Source organism: Pristis pectinata, chromosome 4 (assembly GCF_009764475.1).
Source record: "Pristis pectinata isolate sPriPec2 chromosome 4, sPriPec2.1.pri, whole genome shotgun sequence".
Classification (NCBI taxonomy): domain Eukaryota; kingdom Metazoa; phylum Chordata; class Chondrichthyes; order Rhinopristiformes; family Pristidae; genus Pristis; species Pristis pectinata.
The window spans coordinates 2,825,526-2,845,553 of record NC_067408.1 but is presented as its reverse complement, the minus strand read 5'-3'; the positions used below and the strand labels follow the sequence as shown (position 1 = coordinate 2,845,553).

The 20,028-nt window shown below is 48.3% G+C and overlaps 1 protein-coding gene across 1 annotated transcript in view; it reads right to left on the bottom strand.

Annotated features, from left to right (window-relative positions):
• The window catches only part of cdx1b (caudal type homeobox 1 b), a 47,498-nt gene extending 38,895 nt beyond the window's left edge, over positions 1–8,603 (bottom strand). The window contains exon 1 of the mRNA XM_052013511.1: positions 8,162–8,603. Coding sequence (XP_051869471.1) covers positions 8,162–8,603 — 442 coding nt within the window. The remainder of the gene's footprint in view (positions 1–8,161) is intronic.
• Between the last annotated feature and the right edge of the window lie 11,425 nt (positions 8,604–20,028).

Here is a 20,028-nt window from a genome sequence, read left to right as displayed (position 1 = left end):
TCACATGTACTGAGATACAGTGAAAAACTGTTTTGCATGCCATCCATACAGATCATTTCATTACATCAGTGCATTGAGGTAGTACAAGGGAAAACAATAACAGAATGCAGAATAAAGTGTTACATTAACAGAGAAAGTGCAGTGCAGGCAGACAATAAGGTGCAAGGTCATTACGAGGTAGATTGTGAGGTCAAGAGTCCATTTTACCGTACTAGGGGACCGTTCAATAAGCTTATAACAGCGGGAGAGAATGAGTTACAGGGCTACAGAGAAATATGGAGAGGGTGAATGGGACAGATAGGTTTGCTCTGCTGGGAGCTGGCATCCAATGAGCTGAATGGCCTCTTTTTGTGCCACCATATGTAGACTAGCAATTCCTGCACAGGTAGACACCTCACACAGTAATGTGGTAATGACTACAAAGTTACATTCAAAGGTAACTCACTTTCTCCATATCAGAAATAGCCAGTCTGTGAAAGGTAATAACTAACTCAGTTCTCCCCTCTCTGCAGACGCTGCCTGATCTGCTGGACATTTTCAGCACTCTCTTTTTCCTCTTCATTCTCTGCAACAGCTCTGACCTGCATTTCACAGCTTTGACATTCACTTTCTTGTTTTCTCTCTCTCTCACTGTCCTCATTAATCCATCAACCAAGCAGCTTCATAAACACTGATACAACGTGCTCAAAAAATTTACCTCGCTGGGGGCATTGTGCCTGTGTATGTGGAGGTTAGGTCGCACAGGCGGGCACGGGGTGTGGTGGATGGTATCAATTCTCAGTGTGAATGAACTACTGGTTGTATGAAAGGACTGTTCAAGTCCCTGGATGGTGGGAAGAGAAGAGGTGAAAGTACACGGGGTGCATTGACTGTGGATGCTCAAGTTCAGGTTTATTGCCACAGGAATACATACCCAGGGCATAAATGCCATTAAAATTCGGTCTCTGCAGCATTAGCCCAGAACATCACAAACATGACCAACATATATTCCATAAACTTGAATTAACATAAATTACTCATCACTTACACAACACAGTAAACAAAACTAACACAACAACACTAGTGCAAGTTGAGGGAAAGTCTGAGGTAGAATTAGGGTTTTTCAGGTTGGTTCAAGAACCTTGCTGCTGGACATCGAGGTGTGGGACTTCAGGCTCCTGTACCTCCTGCCTGATGGCAGCATCGAGAAGAGGGCACGGCCCGGATGGTGGAGGTCCCTGATCATGGATGTTGCCTCCCTGAGACATCAGGGTGGAAGGGAATGTGGTGCAGGAAGGAGAGTGATTGAGGAGTAGATGAGTGCATCGTGAAGGGAACAATCCCTGGGGGGTTCAGAAAGGGGAGGGGAGATATATCCAGTGATGGAATCTCTTTAAAGGTGGTGGAAATTGCACAGGATGATCCACTGAATGTGGCCCTTCAGCCCAACTGGTCCATGCCGACCAAGATGCCCCATCCAAGCTAGTCCCATTTGCCAGCATTTAAAACATAACCTTCTAAACTTTTCTTATCCATGTACCTGTCCAACTGTCTTTTAAATGTTGTTATTGTACCTGCCTCAACCACTTCCTCGGGCAACTCATTCCACATAGATACCACCCTTTGTGTAAAAAAGTTGCCTTTTAAATTTTTATTAGCTCTCTCCCCTCTCACCTTAAACCTATGCCCTCTAGTTCTTGAATCCTCATCCCTGGGAAAAAGACAGTGCACTCACCCTATCTATGCTCATGATGCACCTCTATAAGATCACCTCTCAGTCTCCTACGCTCCAAGGAATAAAGTCCCAGCCTGTCCAACCTCTCCCTATAACTCAATCCCTCAAGTCCTGGCAACATCCTCATAAATCTCCCCTGCAGTCTTTCCAGTTTAATAACACCTTTCCTACAGCAGGGTGACCAAAACTGAATACAATACTCCAACTGCGGCCTCACCAGTGTGTAAATCAAGTGGAGAGAAACCAGACTGAAGCAAAGATCTGTCCGTAAGGCCTGTTTGTGAATAAATTTGTAAAGGGAAGATCTCCTGAGGAAATGAGGTTGGTATGTTGCCTAGGAGATGAAGGCCCAATGTTCAGTGGTGAGGTCATGGTCCAGAGGGAGGTATGACGAGGAGATGTCTCAATAAAATAGAGGCCAGGTCACTAGACAACAACAGCACCACCCTTGTTGGTGGGTATGGTGATGATATCAGAATTGGTTCTTGGTATTGCAAGTGCAGGGTGTAGTTAGAGTGAGTAAGCTTTGATTAGCAAGCATCTATCAGCCACAGACGCGGAACTGATTCAACATCTGTGGAGGGGAGTTGCGGACACTCCCACCCTCTTATTGTTCCCTAACTTCACTCCCGAATCCCAAGCTCTGGTCTCCAATGCCAGGCTGTCCATCCCGCGGAATGGTCCCTTCTCTGCCTAACCCACCCATTTCCCCATGCGGCCTCCATTGAACCTTTGCACCATCAATAATAAACTTAATCCCACAACAAACTATTGCAGAAAGGCTGCAAAGAAAAACCTGGGAACTATAGGCCAGTAAGCTTAACATCAGTGGTAGGTAAGTTACTGGAGGGGATTCTGAGGGATAAGGTATACAAGCATTTGGAAAGATAGGGGTTGATTAGGGGTAGTCAGGACAACTTTGTGCATGGGAGATCATGTCTCACAAATCTGATATTTCGAAGAAGTAACCAAGAAGGGCAATGAGGGCAGGGTGGTAGATGTGGTCTATATGGACTTCAATAAGGCCTTTGACAAGGTTCTGCATGGTAGGCTGCTATGGAAAGTTAGATTGCATGGGAATCAGGGAGAGTTAGCTAATTGGATACAGAATTGGTATGATGGTAGGAAGCAGAGGGTGACGGTGCAAGGATGCTTTACGGACTGGAGGCCCGTGACCAGTGGTGTTCCTCAGGGCTCGGTGCTGGGCCCATTGCTATTCGTCATCTAGATCAGTGACTTGGATGGGAATGTACAAGGCAGGGTTAGTAAGTTTGCAGACGACACTAAAATAGGCGCTGTTGTGGACAGTGAAGATGGTTCTCAGGATTTACGGATGGATCAGCTGGGTTAGTGGGCCCAGGAGTGGCAAATAGTGTTTAATGCTGATGTGTGAGGTGCTTCATTTTGGGAAGACATATCAGGGTAGGACTTTCATAGTGAACGGTAGGGCCCTGGGGAGTGTTGTAGAACAGAGGGACCTAGGAGTACAAGTACGTTGTCCCCTGAAAGTGGCATCACAAGTAGACAGGGTGGTGAAGAAGGCTTTTGGTACGCCAGCCTTCATCAATCAGGGCACTGAGTATAGAAGTTGGGATGTTATGCTGCAGTTGTACAAGACGTCAGTGGGGCCACATTTGGAATATTGTGTACAGTTCTGGTCACCCTGCTATCGGAAAGATGCTATTAAGCTGGAAAGGGTGCTGACAATATTTATAAGAGTGTTGCCAGGACTCAAAGGCCTGAGTTATAGAGAGAGGTTGAGTAGGCTAGGACTTTATTCAATGGGGTGTAGGAGAATGAGGGGTGATCTTATAGAGGGGTATAAAATCATGAAGGGCATAGACAGGGTGAATGCACACAGCCTTCTTCCCAGGGTTGGGGAATCAAGAACTAAAGGACACAGGTTTTAGGTGAGAGGGTAGAGATTCAATAGGAACCTGAGGGGCAACTTTTTCACCCAGAGGGTGGTCCGTATGTGGAACGAGCTGCCAGAGGAAGTGGTTGAGGCAGGTACATTAACACCATTTAAAAGACACTTTAACAGGTACATGGATAGGAAAGGTTTAGAAGGTTATGAGCCAAAAGTGGGAAAATGGGATTAGCTTAAATTCGCATTTTGGTCAGCAGGGACCAGTTGGGCCGAAGGGCCTGTTTCCATACTGATGACTCTAAAATACTGCAGATGCTGGAAATCTGAAATAAAACCAGACAACAGCCGAAACACTCAGTAGGTCAGGCAGCATCTGTGGAGCGAGAAACACAGTTAACGTTTCAGTTCCTAATGAATAATCATCCATTTGAAATGTTAACTCAAGTTCTCTCTCCACAGATGCTGCCTGACCTGCTGAGTGTTTCCAGCATCATCTGTTTTCATTTCAGAACAAAATTAAAGTCGAGTGCTGCTCATGAGGTTGTTTGCGGACAAACATTGTGTTAACATTAATCTTAGGCTTTGAATGACAGAAGGAACTTGACATCCTGAGATTAGAGCAGGAGGCAATAAATGATTCTGCGCTGACTCACCCAGAGGTGGTGAGACTTCAGGGAAGGGTTCTGATCATTGATGATTTACCAAACTCAGAACGTCATCTTCCAGTATCACTCCCCCTTTCTGAGCTCCCAGGTCATGCAGTTTTAGTTTAAAATGTTTCTGTTATGGAGTCATATAGAGTAATATAGCACGGAAATTAATTTTGGGCCCCGTATCTAAGGAAAGATATGCTGGTCCTGCAGAGGGTCCAGAGGAGGTTCACAACAATGATCCTGGGAATGAAAGGGTTAATGTATGAGGAGGGTTTGACGGTTCTGGGCCTGGACTCAATGGAGTTCAGAAGGATGAGGGGGGATCTCATTGAAACCCTCCGGATACTGATAGGCCTGGATAGAGTGGACGTGGAGAGGAAGTTTCCATCAGTGGGAGAGTCCAGGATCCGAGGGCACAGCCTCAGAATAAAGGGACGTCCCTTTAGAACTGAGATGAGGAGGAATTTCTTCAGTCAGAGGGTGGTGAATCTGTGGAATTCGTTGCCACAGAGGGCTGTGGAGGCCAAGTCATTGGGTGTCATTTAAGGTAGAGATCGATGATTGGTAAGGGGGTTACAGGTTATGGGGAGAAGGCGGAAGAGAGGGGTTGAGAGAAAAAAAATCAGCCATGACTGAATGGCGGAGCAGACTCGACGGGCTGAATAGCCTAATTCCGCTCCTAGATCTTATGGTCTTATGGAAACAGGCCCTTCGGCCCAACTCGTCCATGCTGACCATGGTGCCCACTACATTAGTCCCATTTGCCCAAGTTTGGCCCATATCCCTCTAACCCCCTCCTATCCATGTACTTATCCAAGTGCCTTTTAAATGTTGCCATTGTCCCTGCCTCAACCACTTCCTCTGGCAGCTGGTTCCATATACTCACCACCCTCTGTGTGAAGGTTGCCCCTCCAGTCTCTTTTAAATCTCTCCCCTCACACCTTAAACCTGTCCCCCCTGGTTTTTAGTTCCCCTTCCCTGGGTAAAAGATTATGTGCGTTCACCCTATCTATACCTCTCATGATTTTTATACCTCTATAAGGTCACCCCTCAACCTCCTACACTCCAAGGAATAAAGTCCCAGCCTGCCAAACCTCTCCCTGTAACTCAGGCCCTTGAGTCCTGGCTCGTCGATCCTCTCTGCACTCTTTCCAGTTTAACCATGTCCTTCCTATAACAGGGCGACCAAAACTGTACACAGTACTCCTTCTGTCAAAGAATGGTACAGAATCGTTCACTTATTCAGCAGCTTAGAGGAAGCTGAATGCCCCAGGACCCTTTCTTTCAGATATCACTGAACAAACTTTGACACAGGAAGAAGCGCGGAGACCAAAATCTCGGACAACCAGCTCCATTTTAAAATGAGTGTCTTAAAAGAAGAGAGATGGTTGGAGAGGTGCGGGGAGGGAAGTCCGGAGCTCGGGACCCAGGCAGCCAGCGAGGAAGTGATTAAACGCACCAATGATCTAGACACCAACATTTTTCCGAAGACAGAAATCTCATATGGAGGGGCAGAGGGGTTACAGACAGGGGCATGGAGGGAGTCTTGAAACAAGTAATTCAGACGCATAATTTCTCCTCTGCTAAGTGTTTTGATTTGAAATTTGTCGTAAACTTGCTCTGCCTCCTTGAACTAGATTTCAAATGTCAAAGTACACACCAAAAGGCCATTCAGCCCATCAAGGCTAGGTTGACCTGCCTCGTTTCAAGGCATTTTGTTTACCCCCTCCCCTAGTTACCCATGTCACATTGGATCTCTGCCTGAGGTCGCTTCATTTAAAGCAACTTCATTCAATTTTTTTTCCCGTCGCACTTCTGGCAATCTTAGAAATCAAAGGATTTTCAGATTGATTTCCTTGATCGCTATCAGGCCCAAGTCACCCAGGGAAAGGTCTAACCAGTGCTGGTCTTTGCAAATCTTCGCCTGGCTTTGTTTCTGCTGACGTCAGGGAGAGAGAGATGCAAAGTACAGTCCTGACACACACAACCTCGCTTTATCGCAATACACAAAATACCGTCGATGCTGCTCCCCTTGACTTACTTTGTAATGTTAATATAGAAATGGAGGATTTGGGAGGGAGTTACAGGAGTTGGGAAGTTACGTTGAGTAGACTCAGACTTCATTCCCTGGAATGTAGGAGATTGAGGGGGGACCTGATAGAGGTGTATAAGATCATGAGGGGCGTAGACAGGGTGAAATCACACAGTCTTTTTCCCAGGGAGGGGGTGCTAAAAACAAGAGGGCACAGGTTTAAGCTCAAAGGCGAGAGATTTAAAAGGGACATCAGGGTCAGCTTCTTCATGCAAAGGGTGGTGCGTATTTGGAACGAGCTGCCAGAAATAGTGGTTGAGGCGGGCACATTAGCAACGTTGAACAGCCACCTAGATCAGTCCATGGATAGGAGGGGTTTAGAGGGCTAGGGGCCAAACGCGGGCAGATGGGACTAGCTCGCTGGGCAACACAGTCGGCATGGATGAGTTGGGCCGAAGGGCCTGTTTCCGTGCTGTGTGGCTCTATGACTCTATGGTTCTAGGATTTGCCTCTACAACCATCCGACCTCCTGCATCTCCTCCCAATCCAAGTTTAATTTCTTCACAACTGGCAGCCATTCCTTCGGCTCCTACGACCCCGAGCACTGGAATTCTCTCCTTGAGGAGAGGCACAACAGTGCAGTGGGAGAGCCGCTGCCTCACAGCTCCAGAGGCCCGGGTTCGATCCTGACCTCCGGCGCTGTCTGTGTGGAGTTTGCACGTTCTCCCTGTGACCGCGTGGGATCCCCCCCACCCCCCACAGGCGCTCCGGTTTCCTCCCACATCCCAAAAATGTATTGGATCAGTGAGTTAATTGGCTGCCATAAATTGTCCCCAGGGTGTGGGTGAGGGGTAGAATCTGGGAGTTGGTGGGAATGTGGATAAAATGGGGGGTTGAGGGTCAGCACGGACTGAGCGGGCCGAAGGGCCTGTTTCATGAGCACACTCGGCTCTGTTCACTGACCTCCAAAGTGATATCATCACCCTTCTCCCCCCTCCTGTCCTCCCCACAATGAAATCAATCACCATCCCCACCCCAGTACACACACACACACACACACACACACACACCCTCACACACACTTACATACACTGACACACACAGACATACACACACATATACACACACACATGCACAGACACACACACACACACACACACACAGACATACATTAACACACACACACACACACACACACAGACACACACACACACACACACACACACACACCTTCTCATAGGCTTGGTCAGGTTAACTCTCCCCCCTTCTCACTCAAACCAAACCATCACCACCCCCCCCCCAACCCCTTCCCCTCCATTGAGGCCAGGATTCCGAACTCTCTGCAACCCTCCCAGTTTGACTCTCCAACAGCACGACCTGTCGACCATTGCAGCTCGGCCTCAACAACTTCTACACGAGCTCTCTTCAAGGGGGAGAAATCAGAACACATTCGACGAGTGGCTGCAGCTCAGAGTCACGGAACTTAGAACATAGAACAGTACAGCAGAGGAACAGGCCCTTCGGCCCACAAAGTCTGTGCTGAGCACGATGCCAAATTAAACTAATCTCTTCTGCCTGCACATGATCCACGGCCCTCCATTCCCTGCATGTTCAGGTGTCCGTCTAACAGCATCTTCAACACCACTATTGTATCTGCTCCCACCACCACCGGCAGCTCGTTCCAGGCACCCACCACTCTCTGTGTAAAAGACTTGCCCTGCACATCTCCTGTAAACCTCCCCCCTCACCTGAAATGCATAGTGCATTAGGCTTTCTCATGACTTGCCCTTGGTGCAGGCACTTCCTCCCAGATCGAAGGGTTTAAAGATAAACCCGAGCAAGCCCCCCTCCTCAACCACCTCCTCCCCCCAGCCCCCAAACTTCCTTCGTACCTTGAGGGTTCTGCTGAATGTTCCGTCTCATCCAGTCGTAGGGATTCCGCTTGGGGGAGCCGGGAGAGAGCTGAGGGACCACGGTGTTCATGGACGGGAGAAGCCCCCCGGCTCCTTGAGGCTGCATGGAAGAGAAGTCGGTGGGTCCGAAGGGCAGCTGAGACCCTGAGGAGCTGCCAGTGGGGGCCGCATTTCCGTAACCGTGCCATTCCTCCCTGGGGGGCACGTAGGGGGATCCCCAGGTTGTGGCCGGCTGGGTGTGGTGAGGGTCGGGGCCGATCCCGGGAACGTGGTGATGGTAACCAGCAAAGTCGGAGTACTGAGGTGGGGGTGGAGGGGGAGGAGGGGGCGCAAAGTTCTGGGGGTTCAGGTTGAGAGCAGGGTGCCGCACAGAATTGGAGTACATGTTCCCCTCCTTATCCAGAAGATAGCTGACGTACATGTTGGCAGACTCTGGCTTGGATCATGCTGCCTCGCCACTTCCCTGTGGAGGACACTTCTGGGCTTCACGCAGAGATCGGAACACTCCTTCCGCCCCACACACACACACACACACACACACACACACACACACACACACACACACACACACGTGCACATACACACGCACATGCACAGACACATAAACACACACACATACGCGCATGCACACACACACAGACACACAAACTCAAGTTTCTCATTAACCACGTCTTGCTCAAAGCACACCTCGACATCTCTCTCTCCCTTGTTTAACAGATACACAAATTTGCATTGAAGGAGATTAGTGGCCGAGCTGAGGAGGTGAAGGAGTTTCTCTCCGGCCCCCTGCTGATAGTGAAGAGCTGAAACACCAATGACCAGCTCTGAGAGAGAGAGAAGGAGGGAGAATGGAAACTAGTACAGGGGGTAATCGAAGCTTCATTCTCGTCCCTTGTGGTGTCCATCCACCGTGTCCACCAGCCTTTGTGTCTTGGACCCCCTGGTCTCCAATCAGCTGAAGCCTGACCTGACCACCACCCCAGCTCCAACTGTCCTCTCACCTTCCAAAGTTTCAGTCTTAAATTCCTCCTTGGCCCACTCCCCACTATATAACCTAGATGTGCTATGAGGAGGGGTTGGACAATCTTGGGTTTTGTCAGGAGCGGGGGAGGCCGAGGGGAGACCTGATACAATATTATGAGAGTCGTAGATAGGGTAGACAGCCAGAATCTTTTTCCCAGGGTAGAAATGTCTAATACTACAGGACATGCATTTAAGGTGAGAGGGGAAAAGTTGAAAGGAGGTGTGTGGGGCAAGTATTTTACACAGAGAGTGGTGGGAGCCTGGAATGTGCTGCCAGGGGTGGTGGTGGAGGCAGATACGATAGTGGTGTTGCACATGAATGTGCAGGGAATGGAGGGGTATGGACCATGTGCGGGCAAAAGCAATTTAATTTAATTTGGCATCATGTTCGGCACAGACAAGGGCCTGCTCCTGCGCTGTACTGTTCTATGTTATATGTTGACATCAAATTCTGTCCGATTACCATTCCTGGTTGCTGCTGTGGACTGTCCCCTGGGGAAGGGAGAATGAATCTCGAGATTTTGCTCTTCACCCGCGGGAGGGTTGATGTCACATTGGAGACCCACCACACTCTAACCTGGTGGGACAGACTCGTGCCACCAACACACACCACTCAGCTACGCAGTCCAACACAAACACAAAATCTGCTAACTACTCCACAACCACAGTCAAGACCTTCTCCGGAGGAGGCAGGGGACCGTTTTATCGATGACTGGGTTGCTAATTGGTAATTGGTTTATTATTGTCACGTGTACCAAGACACAGTGAAAAGCTTTTGTTTGCGTGCCATCTGGACAGCTCATTCCATCATCAGTACACTGAGGTAGTACAAGGGAAAAGCAATAACAGAATGCAGAATAAAGTGTTACAGTTACAGAGAAAGTGCAGTGCAGGCAGAGGTGCAAGGCCATGACGATGTAGATTGTGAGATCAAGAGTTCATCTATATCAAACAAGAAGAAAAAAAAATCGACCATGATCGAATGGCGAAGCAGACTCGATGGGCCGAATAGCCTGATTCTGCTCCTATATCTTATGGTCTGAGGTCCATCCAGGAGTCTTATAACAGTGGGATAGAAGCTGTCCTTGAGCCTGGTGGTACGTGCTCTCAAATTTTTGTATCTTCTGCCCGATGGGAGGGGGGAGAAGAGAGAATGTCCGGGGTGGGTGGGTTTTTGATTATGTTGGCTGCTTTACCGAGGCAGCGGGAGGTGTAGACGGAGTCAGCGGAGGGGAGGCTGGTTTCCCTGATGGACTGGGCTGGTTTGACTGTAATGTAGACAAATATCGTATTGCATTTAAACTTGCTGAGTTATCCCAGTGCAACCTAACCATATAAGCCAACCAGGGCTGGAGGGGGGAGAGCACAGTTTGGGGAACTGGGGTTATTGTGGGGGTGAGGTACAATTATGTAGACCATGATATCCACACCAAACCTAGTTCCAATTAAACAGTCACGTAAAATGTGGCTACTTTTCTGATTACATTCGAAAAAAGATTGTAATTGCATTCTTGACTGAATGTTTTACAAACTTTCATTTATAAAGCACCTGTAGCACGATGAAGTGTCCCACAGTGCTTTGCGGAAACATTTGGCACCAGGACACATAAGAGATATCAGACAGATGTCCAAAGCTCGGTCAACGAGATAGGTTTGTGGAGTATCTTTTATTTTGATTAATTTTCAGAATCTGGTCAGCAGTTATTGCCCATCCCTAACTGCCTTTCAGAAGGTGGGGGGGGGGGGGGGGAGCTGCCTCCTTGAACCGCTCCTTGAAGGTGCTCCCACAGTGGTGTTGGGGAGGGAGTTCCAGGATTTAGACCCAGTGGTGATGAAGGAACAGAGAGATATTTCCAAGTCAGTACCGTGTGGGACTTGGAGGGAATCCTGCTGGTGGTGGTGTTGCCTGGACCTGCTGCCCTTGTCCTTGATGGTCTCGAGGGCCTGAGTTACTGGGAGAGGTTGGGCAGGCTAGGGCTTTATTCTTTGGAGCGTAGGAGACTTGAGTGGTGACCTTATAGAGGTGTATAAAATCATAAGAGAAAACAACAAGATGCTGGAGGAACTCAGCAGGCCAGGCAGCATCTGTGGAGAAAGCAGGCGGTCAATGTTTTGGGTCAGGACCCTTCTTCAGGACTGAAGATAGGAAAAGGGGAAGCCCGATATATAGGAGGGGAAAGCAGAGCAGTGATAGGTGGACAAAAGAGGGGAGGCGGGGTGGGCACAGGGTGGTGATAGGTAGATACAGGTAAGAGATAGTGATGGGCAGGTGCGGGGGAGGAGGGGAGAGCAGATCCACCGGGGGATGGGTCAAAGGTGAGGAGGAAAAGAAAAGGGGGCTAGAAAAAAAAACGAGAGAGGCTAGGAAAGAGAAGTAAAGAAGAGGCACGGTTTTGGGAGGTGGAGGGGATGGAGGGGAGGGGGTGTGGCGATTTCTTAAAGTGGGAGAGTTCAATATTCATGCCGTTAGGCTGCAAGGTTCCAAGACAGAAAACGAGGTGCCGTTCCTCCAGTTTGCGCTTGGAATTCTCCCGGCAGTGGAGGAGGCCGAGGGCTGACACACCAGTGATGGTGTGGGAGGGGGAGTTGAAGTGACCGGCCAGTGATCCAGTGATCCACTGCTGGGAGAAGTCCAAATGCAAACTGGAGGAACAGCCCCTCATTTTCCATCTTGGGACCTTGCAGCCTGACGGCGTGAACACTGAACTCTCCCACTTTAGGTAAACTTCCCCCTACCCCCACCATGCCTCTTCTTCTCTTCCCTTTCCTTGCTTATCTCTCTCTTTTCTACTTGCCCATCTTTTTTCTCTCTCCTATTCCTCTCCTCCCCTGCCTCCTGCCTGCTCACCTGTGACCCAGCCCCCGGTGGATCTGCTCTCCCCCGCACCTGCCATCACCATCTCTTACCTGCATCTACCTATCACCACCCTGTGCCCACCCCGCCTCCCCTCTTCTGTCCACCTATCACTGCTCTGCTTTTCCCTCCTATATATCGGGCTTCCCCTTTTTCTATCTTCAGTCCTGACCCGAAACGTTGACCGCCTGCTTTTCTCCACGGATGCTGCCTGGCCTGCTGAGTTCCTCCAGCATCTTTTTGTTTTTTCATCTAGATTCCAGCATCTGCAGTCCTTTGTTTAAAATCATGAGGGGCGTAGATAGGGTGAATGTACAGTCTTTTTCCCAGGGAAAGGGAACCAAAATCTAAATGGCACAGGTTTAAGGTGTGAGGTGAAAAATTTAAAAGGAACCTGAGGGGCAACTTCTTCACCCAGTATATGGAACGAGCTGCCAGAGGAAGTGGTTGAGGCAGGTACAATAACAACGTTTAAAAGACACGACAGGTACATGGACAGGAAAGGTTGGGAGGGATATGGGCCAAACTCTGCCAAATGGGACTAACTTAGATGGGAATCTTGGTCGGCATGGTCCAGATGGGCCGAAGGGCCTGCTCTGTGCTGTTGGGAAGTGCAGTTGGAGTAGCACGGGTGAGTAACTACGGTGCATCTGAAAGGAAGGAAAGAGGTCTAAGGACAGAATTCCAGGGCTCGATCCCAGGCAGCTGAAGACAGAGCAGAATTACAGAGATGAAATTTTCCAAGGATAGGAAGGGCTGAGGCCATGGAGAGATTTGTTGCTTTCATGGCCTGGAAGACAAGTCCAGCATCTTCTTCACTCTGTCAAAGCCCTTCAGGAATTTTAAACCTCCACCTAATCTTCCCCACACCTCCCCTGGCCCAAGAAAACAATTCAATATCCTCAAGAAACACCTGGGAAAAAATATCTAGTATCTGCAGCTTCTGGGATCTTGTTTGCAAAACAAATAATCTGCTGGAGGAACTCAGCGGGTCGAGCAGCATCTCTGTGGGAGGAAAGGAATTGTCGATGTTTCGGATCTAGATGTTGCATCAGGAATGAGAGCGGAGAGGGAAGGTAGCCGGTATAAATATAAGAGGGGGAGGCGGTGAGACAGGAGCCGGTAGGTGATTGGTGGACCGAGGGAGGGTGAGGGATGACGGTCAGATGGAGCCGGGTGTGGGGAGGGGAGGGTGAAGATGGAGACAGAGGCTGGAGGGAGATAAGCGGGAACACAAATGGCTGCCAGCGGTGGAATCCGGGAAGTAAGGAAGGAGATAACAGGGACCATCAGGGGAGAGGTGTAGGGCAGGTGCAACCAGATTGTGGGGGAATCCGGAAGGTGAAGTGTGTGGGTGGTAGGTGGATGGAACCAGGAGAGGGAGGGGGATAGAAATAGGTGGGGGGAGGAATGGGAAAGGGAACAAAATATAAGATATAAAATAAGATATCTTTATTAGTCACATGTACATCGAAACACACAGTGAAATGCATCTTTTGCCCAGAGTGTTCTGGGGGCAGCCCGCAAGTGTCACCACGCTTCCGGCGCCAACATAGCACGCCCACAACTTCCTAACCCGTACGTCTTGGGAATGTGGGAGGAAACCGGAGCACCCGGAGGAAACCCACGCAGACACGGGGAGAACGTACAAACTCCTTACAGACAGCGGCCGGAATTGAACCCGGGTCGCTGGCGCTGTAATAGCGATACGCTAACCGCTACACTGGCAAGCATTTCAGCTTTCTGCCCGAGCCAATTGCCTGCCCCTCTTCTGGGATTATGTCTGTGCACGTGTGTCCCTGGAGAAGGAGCACGCGGTATCCACAGGTATAATGGGGGATTTCCGGGACCCGTGGGCACAACAGGGGCTCGAGTGTGTTCTGGATAGTGATGACCGTGTTATAATCTGAAACTGTAAGTAGTGTGTATGGTGAAGTACTGTAATATTGTATTAATGTGATTCTGTAATCCCTGAATAAACCACCTTTGAAAAACGAAAAAAAAACACCTTCAGGGTTACTGACACCGAGTAGCAGTAAATTAATAAATCACTCACCATGCTCTCTGCTCTCTTTAAGATACATCACAAACTTAAGCCAGAAATGGCAGACTGACCTTCACACCGGTGACCTCTGACACAAAGATCTGAGGTGATTAGGACAACTGTGACTGATCTTAAAAACTGAGTTTATTGGGTCCAGAGGAATCCGACCTCCCTGCCTTTACTATTCTGGGAACTTTTAAGGAAATAGCTTTAATGAAAATAGATTTAAGCCAGTTGGCACCAAAGCATGGTGACTCGTCAAGTTGAGTCGAGTTTATTGTCACCTGCACAAGTCCATGTGTGCACAGGTGCAATGAAAAACTTCCTTGTGGCAGCATCACAGGCACACAGCATCAGATAAGCAGCATTCACAAGAAAAGCATAAATTAAACATAAATTATGCACAATTTTTACAAGAACGAACACAATTAGAAGAAAAAGAAAGTCCATTTCAGTGCAAAGTGATCAAAGTGGCCGTAGTGTTGCTAAACTGTAGTGTTCCAGTTGGTTCAAGAACCGAATGGTTGAAGGGAAGTAGCTGTTCCTGAACCTGGTGGTGTGGGACTTCAGGCTTCTGTACCTCCTGCCCGATGGGAGCAAGCTGCTCACTGCAGATCTACTCATTACCTCTATACTTCTATTATGATCGTTCTGCTCTTTTAAATCTAAATTCTTTGTTTCTAAGAATTCTGCACTGCACTTTCTCTGCAACTGTAACACTTTATTCTGCATTCTGTTATTGTTTTCCCTTGTACTACCTCAATGCACTGATGTGATGAAATGATCTGTATGGACGGCATGCAAAACAAAGTTTTTCACTGTACCTCGGTACGTGTGACAATAACAAACCAATTTACTAATCTACCAAATAACTGTTGGAGTCCTGTGAGTAGAACATAGAACATAGAACAGTACAGCACAACAGGCCCTTCAGCCCACCATGTCTGTGCCAAACACAATGCCAAATTAAATTAACTCCCTCCCCACCACTGACAGCATCTACAGGAGACGCTGCCTCAAAAATGCGTCATCTATCATCAAGGATCCCGACCATCCGGGCTGTGCCATCTTCTCGCAGCTACCATCGGGCAGGAGGTACAGAAGCCTGAAGTTCCCACACCACCAGGTTCAGGAACAGCAACTTCCCTTCAACCATTCGGTTCTTGAACTGACCTGCAGAACCCTAACCCTACCTCAGCAACGGGACACTACAGACCACCTCTTGCACTGCTGTGGGCTTGTCTCTGATTGTGTTTTTTGCATTAATTTCTTGTTTTTATACAGTCTTTTCTCTTCACTGTCTGGTATAATGTATGTATAATATATATTCTGTGTGGTGTCTGTACCTACGTGCCTGTGATGCTGCTGCAAGTTTTTCATTGTCCCTGTACCTCACCGCACTTGTGCCCATGACAACAAGCTCAACTTGACTTGGATTTCAGTGAACCATGGGTAAGGAAGGCAGATTTCCTTATTGAAGGATATCAGTGAATATGAGGATATGACTTTTCTTTCAGTACCAGATTTATTTAATTATTTGAATTTAAATTTGGCAGCTGCTGTGGTACGATTCAAACTCACACCCCTGAGGGAATGGTTCAGAATTCCAGCTGCTCATCTGTTAACATCATCTCTCTGCTACTGTACCCCATATGGTCAACTCTCAACTCAATTACCCTAAACAAGCCACACAACTCAAGAGGGCAGTTGGATATAGGCAACAATTGCTTCCATTGCCGGTGATCTCACTGAATGTCGTGGAGCCATAGAGTAATACAGCACGGAAACAGGTCCTTTGGTCCAACTTGTCCATGCCGACCAAGATATCCATCTAAGCTAGTCCCATTTGCCCGCGGAGACCCATATCCCTCTAAACCTTTCTTATGCATGTACCTGTCCAAGTATCAATCACTTTCTCTGGCACCTTGTTCCATGTGTACACCACCCTCTTGTGTAAAAAAGATGCCCCTCAAGCTCCTATTAAATCTCTCCCTTCTGAGGCAGGCATGGTAGTGTCGCGGTTAGCACAACACTCTACAGTGTCATCGACCCAGGTTCAATTCCGGCCGCTGTCTGTAAAGAGTTTGTACGTTCTCCCCGTGACTGCGTGGGTTTCCTCCGGGTGCTCCGGTTTCCTCCCACATTCCAAAGACATGTGGGTAAGGAAGTTGTGGGCATGCTATGTTGGCGCCGGAAGCGTGGCGACGCTTGTGGACTGCCCCCAGCACACTCTACACAAAAGGTGCATTTCACTGTGTGTTTCGATGTACATGTGACTCATAAAGATATCTTACCTTATCTTATCACCTTAAACCTATGCCCTCTAGTTCTTGATTCCCTAACCCTGGAGTGCATTCACCCTATCTATACTCCTCATAATTTTATACACCTCTATAAGATTAACTCTCAGTATTCTACGCTCCAAGGAAAAAAGTCCTAACCTGTCCGACTTCTCCCTATAACTCAGATGCTCGAGTCCTGGCAACATTCCCGTAAATTTTTCTGCACTCTTTCCAGTTTAATAACACCTTTCCTATAGTAGGGTGGCTAAAACGGAACACAATACTCAAAGTGCAGTACACAGAGTGTTTCTAGTTTTTACTTCAGATTTCCAGCACCTTACGTTTATATTTTATTTTTATTTACTGAATGGTGTATCTGGCTTGAGGGGACAAACATTGAAATCTGCTCCCTCGAACTTACTATAAATATAAGCAAGTCCGTGGTTGCCAAATCTGCTGCATTTCCTGGAATCTCTGGGAACTAACATTAATATTCAGGTCACTGACACACAAAAATAACCCCAGAAACTTCACGTCCAGAACATAATCACACACATTCCCTCTTTGCGAAAGTTCAGTTCACTCAGGTTGACAAGTACCAGAGATTCCAGAGGGAATAAAGGCCAAAATAAAAATCATCTGGTCGGACTTCTCTTGATACGTGGCTGTAACTGTAGTGTCACCCAGTAGGGGGCAGCCCTGCCTCTCAGTCAGGGATTGTAGGTTTGAGTCCTATCCCAGCTCAAACATCCAGAGTGAGAGCTTGAGTGCAGCACTGAGGGAGTTGTCCAGCATTGCCTGGGGAATAGATGCACTGTTTTGGGGAACGGCAGGGGTTAGAGGGCCAACACTTCATTCAGCCGAGATTTGTGAAGATGAGGATGAGCTGGCGATTATCACATGGTTGTTTATGAGATCTTCCTGTGCATCAATTGGATGCTGAATTCCCTGCGTTACCCTGCTCCCTGCACTCTAAATGTACGTCATTGGTTGTAAAATACTTCAGGTTGTGGAAATCTTTGTGGGAACGAGGAGTCAGTGAACCAATGACGCTGGAGTTATGGAGACACGAGACTGCAGATGCTGGAAACTGGAGCATAAACAATCTGCTGGAGGGACTCAGCGGGTCGGGCAGCCTCTGTGGAGGGAAATGGACAGTCGACGTTTCAGATCGAGACCCTTCATCAGGACTCACTAGAGTTAGCATGGCGAAACCTCCTTACATACGTCCAATCAGACTCCTGGAGCTGTCAGAGCCACTTTCTGATTGGTTGATGGTTCTTCTGGCTGGAGATGTCATCACATAAGACCATCAGATACAGGAACAGAATTAGGCCATTCGGCCCATCGAGTCTGCTCTGCCATTCAATCATGGCTGATTTTCTCAACCCCATTCTCCTGCCTTCTCCCCGTAACCCTTAACCCCCTCACCAATCAGGAACCTGTTAATCTCTGCCTTAAATACACCCAGTGACTTGGCCTCCACACCCCTCTGTGGCAACGAATTCCACAGGTTCACCACCCTCTGGCTGAATGGCAGGCCTCGCTGCCATTGACCACACCCCCGACATCCACTAACATTGGGTGATGCTCTTGTGACCGGCAGCCAATCAGGAGGCAAACATTTCAATGCCCTTCTCTACCCATCTGTGTGACCACTTGACCGATAATGAAAACTCACTGACTTTCCAAGCACAAGAAATCATTCAACCCATCAATCTGCTCACACTTAAAGTATTCATAAATAATTTTAAAAAGTGCATTTTTATCTTAATTCACTGATGGTATTACTCCATTACTATTAAATAAGGGGAGAGTGTCCGTGGGCTGTGGGAGGGGATTCAGTGGATGGGGGAAGTGGGTGATGGGGGAGAGTGACCGTGGGCTGTGGGAGGGGATTCAGTGGGTGGGGGGGAGAGTGGGTGATGGGGGAGAGCGTCCGTGGGCTGTGGGAGGGGATTCAGTGGGTGGGAGGAGAGTTGGTGATGGGGGAGAGCGTCCGTCAGTTGTGGGAGGGGATTCAGTGATGGGGAAGGGTGCCCATGGGCTGTGGGAGGAGAATGGGCTGTAAACCATCTATTGGATTTTTTGTCTGTTATATAACGTGTAAAATCTGTTCCTGGAAAAGGGACTGAAGTCTTGGACGGAGGAGCTAAGCTGGCACGTAGAGTCAGATGTACTGGGACTGTGCAACATGCCTGACACTGGTGGAGCCCAGAAACCCTGACTAACAATCCAGAGACAAGGGTTCAAATCCCACCAGCGCTGCTGTGAAATTAAACTCATTTAATAATTTGGAATTGTAAAAAATTAGTCTTCATATACAAAAGTACTGGCTTGTTTTGCAACTCTTCTGGTCCACCAATGTCCTTCAGGAGAGGAAATCTGCCAACCTTTACCGAGTCAGGTCTACATGTAACTCCATTCCCGCTGACCCTGTTAACTCTTGTGAGCAAGCCACCTGTTCATTTCAAGGGCAATTAGGAATGACCAATAAAAGCTGACCACACCACCACTGATGCCTGGATCCCAACAAGTGAATAGCCAAAACAAATCCAGAATTCAAATCATACCTGCACAGACTGAAACTTTGAGTTCAGTTTAAAATTTCTGGAAAAAATATCTCCCACTAAAAATGTCTGGAGAGTCATAGAGAGATACAGCAGGGAAACAGGCCCTTCAGTCCAGCAAGTCCATACTGACTATCAAGGACTCATTCACACCAATCTTACACTAAACCTACATTATTCTCCCCACCAACTCCCCCCAGATTCTACCCTTCACCCACACACTGGGGACAATTTACAGCGGCCAATTAACTCACCGACCCGCATGTCTTTGGGATGTGGGAGGGAACTAGAGCTCAGGGACTCAGTTCCCATGGAGAATTAGCTCAAGAGTCCTCCCTGCTACCCCATAAAGGTTAAACTCTTGAGGCAACTACTACCTTAGATTCACCACCTCCAGGAGCTTTGGCACGGATAAGGTGTCGCCAGTTGCCGTTAATTGTAACTGAAAGAGTGCAGAGGAGATTTACGAGGAGGTTGAGCAGGTTGGAACTTTATTCACTGGGGTGTAGGAGAATGAGGGGTGACCTTATAGAGAGGTATAAAATCATGAGGGGCATAGATAGGGTGAATGTGCACAGTCTTTTTCCCAGGGATTGGGAATCAAGAACTAGAGGGCGCAGATTTAAGGTGAGAGGGGAGAGATTTAATAGGAACTTGAGGGGCAACTTTTTCACCCAGAGGTTGGTGAGTATATGGAACGAGCTGCCAGAGGAAGTGGTTGAGGCAGGTACATTAACAACACTTAAAAGGTACTTGGACAGGTACATGGATAGGAAAGGTTCAGAGCAATATGGGTCAAACGCGGACACGTGAGATGAGCTTAGATGGAATCTTGGACGCCATGGACCAGATGAGCCAAAGGGCCTGTTTCTGTGCTGAGTTGCTCTATGACCAACTGCCGATATTCCTGGCCCATGTCTCCTCAGACGTGCCACTCCAGTGGGGTATGGGTTGACTCTGACCCCCACGAAACCCTTGATTCACATCACCCCTGTTGCCAGTAACTCAAGGTGACCCATCACCTTGTCCGGTACATGTTGCCAACATGCATGTTGTACATGTGACGTATGTGT